General features: G+C 32.4%; 1 protein-coding gene across 5 annotated transcripts in view; it reads right to left on the reverse strand.

Annotated features, from left to right (window-relative positions):
• Nucleotides 1–10,867, reverse strand: part of LOC128175284 (neurofilament heavy polypeptide-like) — a 20,094-nt gene continuing 9,227 nt past the window's right edge. For 4 of the 5 annotated variants that reach the window (XM_052840796.1, XM_052840798.1, XM_052840797.1 and 1 more), the window contains exons 3-9: nt 9,058–9,325; nt 6,991–8,154; nt 5,610–5,936; nt 3,023–3,103; nt 2,389–2,492; nt 2,091–2,187; nt 1–1,728 (exon numbers count right to left, since the gene is read on the reverse strand). In XM_052840796.1, the coding sequence (XP_052696756.1) occupies nt 1,672–1,728; nt 2,091–2,187; nt 2,389–2,492; nt 3,023–3,103; nt 5,610–5,936; nt 6,991–8,154; nt 9,058–9,282 (2,055 nt within the window). In that variant the 5' untranslated portion in view covers nt 9,283–9,325 and the 3' untranslated portion in view covers nt 1–1,671. The remainder of the gene's footprint in view (nt 1,729–2,090; nt 2,188–2,388; nt 2,493–3,022; nt 3,104–5,609; nt 5,937–6,990; nt 8,155–9,057; nt 9,326–10,867) is intronic. The other variant, XM_052840801.1, reaches the window with a different exon arrangement.

Here is a 10,867-nt window from a genome sequence, read left to right on the forward strand (position 1 = left end):
TTTTAACTTAGTTAATTTTATTTCAATGACATACAAGACACTACATTACTACAAGCACTTTTACCACTTATGTGAAATTTTCCCCTAAAATTAATGTCTTTTGTTAGGTATACAAAAAAATGACTAGATATTTTAGTAATTAACAAACACTATAAATTGACATATAAACAATATAACACAATTGTTTCATTTTGATGATTACTTAGTGGTAAGTAAAGATATTAACTTGTATAACAAAAAAAATATCCATTAAAATATCTAAGTACAATAAGATGTCTACTCAAAAGAATTTCATGATCATAGATCAAAATCATCTTAACTGAAGGAGAAATTCACTTACAGTTTTTTTATCCTTTCAAATCTTAGATATTTAGAGAAAGGAAACATTCATTTCACAGTGTGACAGCATTCAATGTGACAATATATACCACAGTTATACAAAAATATGAATGATTACTATCCAACAAGTTGCATTGCAAATAAATGTAGAATTATCTCCCCCTTGATAAAGCTCACCACAAACTCCTATTCACCAGTGCATTCAAAAATTAGGCAACATTACCAAGAATATGAATGAATACAGTTGTATTAAAAGCCAGATATAAAAAAAGGTGGAAAGAATTGAGAACCTCATACAATAATAGCAACTATCTCTCTTCTACCAATCTTATGTAAATTATAACTATTTAAAGCATCTCGGTGATAATGATTAGGCTGAACAAATAAATCACAGAATTACAAAACAAACAGCTCTTGGGGCTTCCATTTGAACTTCGGACTCATTCTGAGGGTTGAACTATTCATATAAAAAAAACTACTTGTCACAACATTTCAGAACCCAATTACCACACTTAAGTCACTCCGTACATATTGTACTTAACAGCTGTTAATGAAACCCTTGCCTTGTTGACTGTTCAAGTAATAGGGTTGTCCCAGATAGAGTTACAATTAGAACCATCCTATCTGAAGCACAACAGCAAGAGTCAGTATGAGCAGGGTTTCGAATCAAAAATGTGAACAGAGGATGTTTGCAACTGAATTTTTTTTTTTTTTTGGGGGGGGGGGGGGGGGGGTTTAAAAAAAATAAGGTCAATTTAATACTAAATGCTTATCTATTTACCAAACCTTGTGAAAAAAAATATTTGGGACATGTATTTAGCTAAAAACACATAAAAGCTTGGTCAAAGAATTCCCTTTACTACATATTTTCCTTATTAATAGTGTTTTTGATGCTTAAAGTCCCAAGTTGAGAGGATTTAAAGAATAAATATTTCATGTACTTCTACAAAATACACATTCACACTTATACAAACACATTTACACTTTTGAAAAGCACAAAATACAAGCAAATACCGCAGAAGTGAAAGTAAAAAAGGCCTTCAAAGATCAAAGCATGATTTCAATGATAAATCTCCACAGAAAACGTGAGAGAAAAATAAAACTCTTGCTCAGCTCTTAAAATAGAACTCCAAGTGCATCATCAAACAAATATGCTTTGCAAAAAAGAAAAAAAAAATCATGTTGGTTTTCTTTTGGTGTAATGATGATCAAAATTTTTCACAAAAAGAAGAAAATATGTCAGCTGATCTAATCTGTATGCTTGGAATGTCACAGAGAATGCGTCTTGACTTTGTGTTGTTTGTGTAGAGTCGGGGAGAGGACTGGGCATGCTCAGCCGGAAACCACGACAACATTGTTTTCTACTCCATCATCGGCAACTTTGGTTGGCTGAAATGACAAATTTAATACATGTATTCCAATAAGTTTTTTTCTTATTTAGCATATATCATTTTTATCTAAAGCACGTAATGCTTCAAAGTTGAATTATTGTATTATAGTATATCAAGGAAGGGTTCTATTATAGCTTCTATATCAACAATCATGACTTTTTGACATGCATGTAATTGTTTTAATGATGTGTCCAAAAAAACAGAACATTCAATAGATAAGTGTAGAATTTTTCATATTTTCTCCAGCTAAAAGTCTGGTTTTTAAATACATTTAGAAACTGTAAAAACATCGATATACGGATGTAATTCACCATCTACATATTCATATGTGTACCATTGTTGTAAATACAAATGTATTACCAGTTTTTTGCTAATTATCCAATTATCATCCACAATGAATTTGAACACATATTCTCCTTTGGGGAGATCAATGACAGCTTGGAAAACGTTGTCTCCACTGTAAAAAAAAAAAACATGCATGTGTAATTAATTTAACTCTTAATCATTAAACATTTTTAAAAAATCGCCTTCAAGAATTTTTTTTTCACCCAGAATATATTTTATGACTGGTGAAAAAAAAATGCTTTAACATGAATTAAGAGGAGTTATCTTTCTTTGCATGATAAAAATACTGGTATGTTAAGCAGCATAAACATACTTTTTCTCTAAAGGCACTTGCTCTTTCCAATCATTAAAAGAGCCGGACACTTTGACGGTTTCTCCTTCATCTTCCCATCGGAACTCAGTGGCAAACTTCTCACTCTGAAATAATTTTTTAATGAACATTAGCTTTAAAAGTCTCCCTTATTAGTTAAGGTAGAAAGAGGTATACATATTGAGCATTGGTTTGCAAATATGTTCTAACTTGGGCAACAACCAATTAGATTTGCTTAAAAGAATTATGGTACAGTATATGTATTTTATTTGGCATGTACAATATTTGGTGGAAGATACCATTTCAATAAGTTTGAGTGGATTTGATTTAGCGCATTTCTGAATCATTGATCTATTGTAACATATTTATTTGACATTTGGTGTTGTACTTGATACAGCCACCAAAAAGGCTAAATAGAATATGCAGATAAATACCTTTACAGTATATGAAATATTGAAATTTACATGTTTTCTCCTTGATTGAATCTGCATATGCTCAATCAATCTTAAAATTTCAGCTCTTCAAAATATACCAGAACAGTCAAAGAATATGTGTGACAAAAAATCAATTAAACCACCTTTTCTAATACAATATGCTACAATACCAGCTATTTTATTTATAGTGATAGACTAGCAACCTCTGCACTTTCCTCCTGGGTGGCTACTGGTGGTTCTGACTCTGCTGGAGCCGCTGCCTCTGGTTCTATCCGTGGGGGCTCCTGTTTAAAATTTCAAAAAGGGAAAAGAAAATTAGATCATAAGTATTAGTAAAAGAGCAATGCCCAGTCACTGGGAAATTTTAAAATACAAAATGTTGGAGACTAAGTAAGCTTAAGAAAAAACAATGTATAACCATGCATGTACCAGTACAATTTACTACAAATACATGTAAGCTCTACCAAACTAATTCATAATGGAATACAATACCAGTAATTAGAAATCAAAAATTCAGGAATTTTTCAAAATCATCAGTCAAAGCATATTTCTGATGCAAAAAGGATCAATTTACATGTTGGACTTTAATTTACATGTGAACAATATAAATCAAGACACAAAAAATTCAGAACAACATCTATTTGAATGCATAAAAATATTTTTGGAAAATAAAAAAATCAACAGGTCAAATTAACAAGTTAAATCAAGTCTATATCCTATAATTGTCAGTTATCAAATTAGACAGATCTCATTTTGTCATTTTGGTCATGGAAGTTGATAGAACATTTCTGCCTTGTTTTCTTTTCTTAGATATTGGAGGAAAGTACGAAAGACGAATAGGGCCACTTAAAAAAATATTTTTATCTCGTAATTACGAGAAAAGATCTCGTTATTACGAGTTAAATATCTCGTTATTACAAGAAAAGATCTCGTTATTACGAGAAAAGATCTCGTTATTACGAGTTAATTATCCCGTTATTACGAGAAAAGATCTCGTAATTACGAGAAAAGATCTCGTTATTACGAGTTAATTATCTCGTTATTACGAGTAAATACGAGTTAATTATCTCGTAATTACGAGAAAAGATCTCGTAATTACGAGAAAAGATCTCATAATTACGAGAAAAGATCTCGTTATTATGAGTTAATTTTCTCGTAATTACGAGAAAAGATCTCGTAATTACGAGAAAAGATCTCGTTATTACGAGAAAAGATCTCGTTATTACGAGTTAATTATCTCGTAATTACGAGAAAAGATCTATTTTTGAAATGGCGCGTTTCATTATTCTATTCTTTTTATATAAAGTGTATGAACTACTGCAATGTCTATTAATATACACTTACTTAGCATGATCATCGTTTAAAACGCATAATTTGATATAAAATCAGACCAAGCAGTTTTAAAGAAATTTCAGAAGAATTAGCAAAGCAAATTGATTAAAAAATTCATTGAACTATATATCAATAATTAAGAAGGATACGTGTTATTTTTTTCAGACTCCAAAATGTTTATATAAAATCAATTATTTTCAATATACATGTAGGTTGTGTATGAACATATAAAACACAAATTCGGGTAAATCCTGTGTATCCATATCCATGACTGAAACTATATAGTCATTAAAGTTATCTGTAACTAATAAAACTGTGTTTTTACGACTATAGGACTACCTGGTATTTACTTCGGAGTGGGATTATAAGATATATAAGTTGAATAGAAAAATTACATTAAGTTCTTTCCTTTTATTAATACCATATAAAATGTCAAATCCAATCATTTTGATATGTAGAAATTAATGAATAATGATCGTTGTTATTTTTAAATATTGATCAAAATTGAATCAACGTTTCTGGAATGAAAAAGATAGACTTAAAGTGTGATCCAGTCGAATTCTTTTTCAGAAACGCACCATTTTATATAGATCTTTTCTCGTAATAACGAGATCTTTTCTCGTAATAACGAGATCTTTTCTCGTAATAACGAGAAAATTATCTCGTAATAACGAGATCTTTTCTCATAATTACAAGATCTTTTCTCGTAATAACGAGATAACTAACTCGTAATAACGAGATCTTTTCTCGTAATAACGAGATAATTAACTCGTAATAACGAGATCTTTTCTCGTAATTACGAGATAAAAATATTTTTTTATGTGGCCCTATTCGGCTTTCGTAGGAAATAAATACCAAGTGGGTGTAAATATATGATGGAAAAAGACACTCATGTTTAAAAATGTTAACAGCACTCTCAGGAGCTTCTTAAATTGTGCAATTATATATCATAAACCACCTCTACTCATTATTTCCTCCAAAAAAATTGCAATCAATTAGTTTCAAATTACTTTTTTCCTGAAAATTGCCATGCATAAACTACTTTTCATTATTCAATTTCATCCCCACTTAAAAACAGAATTCCTGGTTGTCAGCAAAAATCCTCGTAAGTTTTAAAAAGCATAATGATTATTTCTTATGAAATGAAATAAATTCCTATTGACCAAAAAGAATCAGTTTATGTTAGAAATAAAACCAATCATGGGAATTTTTGTTAGCATTAAATTTCAAATTCATTTTTGCAATAATGTTTGTACATTTACCAGCTTAATCACACCCATTGCAGGAGGCTGCAAGATTCTGGTTCCCATGAACCAGGATTATTTCTTGCCTTGCAAAAAAACTCCAAACTAAATCTTATCCACTCTCTTATTGAAATACCATTACAATAATCTTTACTAGTCATGTGTGGTGCATGCATTCATCAAAATTTAAACTTAATAAGAATTTATCACTTACACAAACTTCCATGGGAGGCTTTTCCTCTGATTCTGGGGCTGGTTCTTCCTTGGTTTCTTCCTTAGTCTCTTCCTTAGGTTCCTCCTTAGTTTCTTCCTTACTTTCTTCCTTAGGTTCCTCCTTAGTTTCTTCCTTGGATTCTTCCTTAGGTTCCTCCTTACTTTCTTCCTTACTTTCTTCCTTAGGTTCCTCCTTAGTTTCTTCCTTGGATTCTTCCTTAGATTCCTCCTGAGCTGCTGGTTCTGGCTCATCTGGTTTAGGTGTGTCAGCTGTCGTTTCATCAGGTTTAGGTGTTTCCGCACTCTTCTGTTCTTTGGGCTCTGGCTCCTAAGGTAAAATTTATAAAGAACAATTTTTTAATTCGACTTCAAATATTGTTTTGGAATACAATATTTAGTCATTTTCTTGTTTTTGTAAATGTGACCAGGTTTATTCAAAAACAGTGTTTAAAGATTAAAAAAGTAGTTATTATTGTAAGTTTCTGATCTCTCTCTCTCTCTCTCTCTCTCTCTCTCTCTCTCTCTCTCTCTCTCTCTCTCTCTCTCTCTCTCTCTCTCTCTCCATTATTCTATTCATTGTCCCAAAAATATTTGGAATCTTCAAATGTAAGGGTTCACTTGAAGCTGGTTTTTTTATTTTTTGAACTTATTCTCTCTGGAATTTAACCTAAACTGAACTTTTCTTATCATAGTTAGAAACAAAAAAGCTGCAAGAGATAATACACTTGCCCCAAAAAATTGTTGTATATTTAAGCAACAAGCAAATTGTCATGACAAGAAATTGAGGAAAGGAAGTTGGAAAGTTTCCAAACATGTTTGATAGCAATAGAATGCATATTAAAATGTTTCCAGAGTATACATGGTATAAGACGATTTGAAAAATTTTCAGAAATAGTAAATTAGAAGTGTTCAGTTTTATCAGAAATCTTTACCCCAAACCATGTTGTCATGCACTGAACTCCCTCATCTACAGATGATGTAATACACTGTATACAACATGAACAAGAATACACCAACAGAGAAGATAGGAAAATAAGATCAGTATTTACTTAAAACTTTGCATTGCAGAATTTATCAAAAGGTTGAAGGGTTTATCTAGATACTATTTCCACATTCCTTAAGATCATCTCCTCCATTTTAAAGCATCCCTGTTTCTTCACTCACAGTTGAATGAAATAGATATTTCCCAATAATGATGGCTTTATTACATAATTCTTTTTTTAATGGAGTCCACTTTCATTTTCGTCCATTTCCATACAACTGAGTGGTGTAGTAACTTAGAATTTGGTTTAAGATTTGCTTTTAATTCCGCCTATGAAGTGGTGGCACTTCCATTTCTCCATTTTTCATTCCTTCCTCCTGAACTACTGGCTTTTACTTACCTCTACATTATTGTCTACAACCTCCTCCTTTTGTTGTTCAGTTTCCATTGAAGGCAAAGTCTGCTCCCCAATTTCTGACTCCTCTGGTGTTTTTTCATTGTCTCCTTCATCCTTTTCTTCTTCAACTGTTTTCGATTGTTGCTCTTGAGCACCAGTTGCTTCCTCACTGGCAATATTTGCCTCATCTGCAGGTTCCTCTGATTGTTTTGATTCTTCCAGGATTTCATTTTTTCCTTCATCCTTTTCTTCCTCACCTGCTTCTGGTTGTTGCTCTTGAGGAGTTTTTGCTTCTTCAGAGACATCATTTGCCTTATTTACATGTTCCTCTGTTTGTTGCGTTTCTTCTGAGTTTTCTTCTGTGGCTGTTTCTACAGACTGCTCCTCTGCAATTTCTTTGGCAGGTTCTTCAATCAATTCTTCAGTCTTTTTGACAGTCTCTTCATCTTGGGCAACAGGTTTAGAGCTCTCCTCAGATTTCACGTCAGTCTCTTTTGGAGTATCTTGACTATTATCTGAAGCAGGTTCTTCCGGTTGCTTTTCCACTACTGCTGCAGCATCATCTACTGATTCCACTGTTGGCTCTTTAGCAACTTCATCACTCTCTTGAGCATTTTTCTCATTAATTTCAGGTGTGTCTAATCCTTCCTCATCTTGACATGCTAAAGGAGGATTACGATCTGTAATATTGTCACTAGTTTCACATTTTTCTGTTTCATTTTGAGATGGCTGTTCATTTGTTTCTTGCTCTACTTTTACTTCAGCTGATTTCTCCTCAGACTTTTCAACTTTGCCTGCCTCTTTTTCATTTAAGACAGAACTAGAAACTGGTTCAACATTGTCAGACTTTTGTTCACTAGAGGATTGTGCCACATTGGTGTCATTTGCCTTTTGTTCATCTTTTATCTCATTTTCAGGTTTTGCATTATTACTAGCATCAGTTTTGTGCTCTACATTTGTTTCTTTAGTTTTGACAGTAGCGGCATTTTCTGGTGACTTTTCACCTTCCTTTCCATCTGCTTTCTGAGCTGTTCCCTGATAGAAATATACAGACAGGGGGTTGACAAACATACACACCATGTACCACAAAACACCAAGGACATTCATTGCTACATATTTCCATGGTGACCGATAACCAGCACCCAATGGCACAAGTCCTCCAGTGTTCTATAAAGTAGGTAAAACAAGGGATCTTGTCAAAAAAAAAAAAAATTACCCATCCCCAATCAGTATCAAATAATGTGTTTCAATTTTTGATTTGAATATCTAAATGAAAAAAATTAAATTCAAAGAAATGCAGATTATACATCAGGAATAATAAGGTTTGATAGTTACGGCATTACGCTTTTCATACACACCAAGCAGTTTTTTTTTTTAATGATTTTTTCCATATAGATTTTTTGAAAACGAGAAGCAGTGTTGATGAAGTTTACATATACAAGTACTGTAGTATATCTATTTTAAATCAACTTTTATTAAATATCAGTTTTGACTATCAGTAAGTATTTTTTTTAAAGGAAAGAATAAAAGCTTTAAGTTTTGTATAAGCAGTACTTACATGTACTTTATGAATACAAATGTAAAAATACAATCAAATTTCAAGATTTATGCTTTTTTGTGAAAAACCATGATTAGTTTTCCCTGCAAGTGTAAACAAGTTCCTTACTTGCATCATCTGCCAAAAAGCTTAAACAATGTGAAGCACTTGAAATTTGAATATTGAATGCAATTTTTGACTTATGAAAAGAGACAGGCTGGAGTAGAAATGAAATCAGCACCATGGAAATATAGGACAAGCAAAAGAGGTCCTTGTGAACATAAATACTTCTACCACTCAACACAGTTATATATGACCAATAATATACAAGACAAGTATCTAGATCATTATAAGCCTCAAGCAACCATTTTCATGCAAAGAGATAAATTAAGTATGAAAGAAATAATCGAAATAATTACAATAAAGAAAAGTAATTTTTAAAGCGAAATGAAAGTAAAGAATTTTCCATTTTATAAGTCAACACAAGCACCATAGAGTACAAGGATAAATACTTTGCTAGATCTACTTGCTACCTTTGACTCTTCAGTTTTTCCTTCTTCCCCTCCTCCTCCTTCATCTCCTGCTTTGTCTTCTTTTGTTTCATTGGCTGCTTCCTCAGCAGGTTTGTTTTCCTTGTTCTCATTGGCTGCTTCCTCTCCTTGCTTTTGTTCTGTTTGTTCATTGGCTGCTTGGTCATTCTCTTCTCCTTCTTCCTTCCCCTTCTTATTTTTCTTGTTTTTTCCTGATGAATTTCCCATTTTTGCTCTTCAAACCTTCACTCTCTGGCCAAAAACTGATAATCTAAAAAAAATAAGAGGCTAAATAATTTTTCTATGTATTACATATAAGCATTTAATTTGTTAATCTGTTCTATAAATCATTTTGTGAGGTATTAAAATAGACAAATTGCTGTATTCCTCATAAAACCTCACTGACAGAAATATTTCCTTCACTAAAGCATCAGGTTTCCAATTCAAGCCTGCACAATTTTTACATAAAATGAATTAGCCAACAGATGTTGAACTATTCAAACAATGCCAAGGAAGTGGGTCACATGTTTAAACTCTGGATAAATATACCTAATAATATCTCATAAATCTGGGGGTCTGTTAAAAAAAAAAAAAAAGAGGGTGCTATTCAGCCATGCAGGGATTCCTTTCAATGGTGTATGTGTCTGGCTTACTCCAAGTTAAGCTCACTTTCACTGAATCGAGCTCAGTGTGAAGAATTTACTGATTACATAATGTTGATGTTAAAAAAACAACCCTCCATAGAAGCTATTTCTTATATCCTAAAAACATGAACACATACAACATTTTGGAGCTCTTTGATGATAAATAAGTTAGCTTTGCTGCATGTCTGAAAATTGGAAACAACATAAAGAGACTGGAGATATTTCTTGCAGAATACATAGCTAAATGATATGATGATTGTTGATACAGAGCATTCAAATTGCAGCATCTTTTCCTGGTTAAGGCACTTGACATTAGACAGCCAACATATGTTTGTTGAAGCACTTTACACATCTAGACTGATTTCCTAAGAGCTGTTTTCTATTGAATTGTGTAAAAATACAAATTTAAGTGTACATCTTGTAACAAAGTATATTCATGCAGAAGACGTTTTTTGACTTATTTACTCAGATGTTTAAGACCTTTTATCAAAACCTAATTGATAATGTCTTCTATACATACTATATGCCAAAATGTGCACATTCACATCTGTAATATAAAAAAATTGATAAAATTTTTATTCAAAATTAAATACATCCTGGAAAAGTGTTTTCAACTTAAATGTGCATTTAATGCATATGTGCAATCATGTTTATAGTCTGTTTTCATACTAAATTGAAGAACATGAAGCTGATGGGTTTTTAAAGTCCAATCTAACAAATATTAATTACAAGATGTTTATCTGTTTCTTTGTTTTTCCTACAGCAAATTGCCACTCTTTCCAAATGGCAGGCTTAGGTCACTTATGCATTAGGTAACCATGGCTACCACTGGGATTGCCCCAGTGAGGTCAGACAGCCAAAATGTCTGGTGCTTTCACAGAGCAGACAATCTCATGCTGAGTCTATCTGTTAAATCTCTGCAGAGTTCTGATTAATAATTAATCAGATTCCATTTAAACAATCATAAGAGAGGATCCCTTGCGGAGTTAATTAGTGAAATGCAGTGCAATTACTACTAGTCCCAGCTGACTATAGCTGTCACAATCTTTCACTTTTTATTACTACCATGGAATCTCTCTCTCTCTCTCTCTCTCTCTCTCTCACACACACACACACACACACACACACACACACACACACATTTCAGTGGAATAAATGTGGAGATATGG

This window comes from Crassostrea angulata, chromosome 3, assembly GCF_025612915.1.
Source record: "Crassostrea angulata isolate pt1a10 chromosome 3, ASM2561291v2, whole genome shotgun sequence".
NCBI classification, from domain to species: domain Eukaryota; kingdom Metazoa; phylum Mollusca; class Bivalvia; order Ostreida; family Ostreidae; genus Magallana; species Magallana angulata.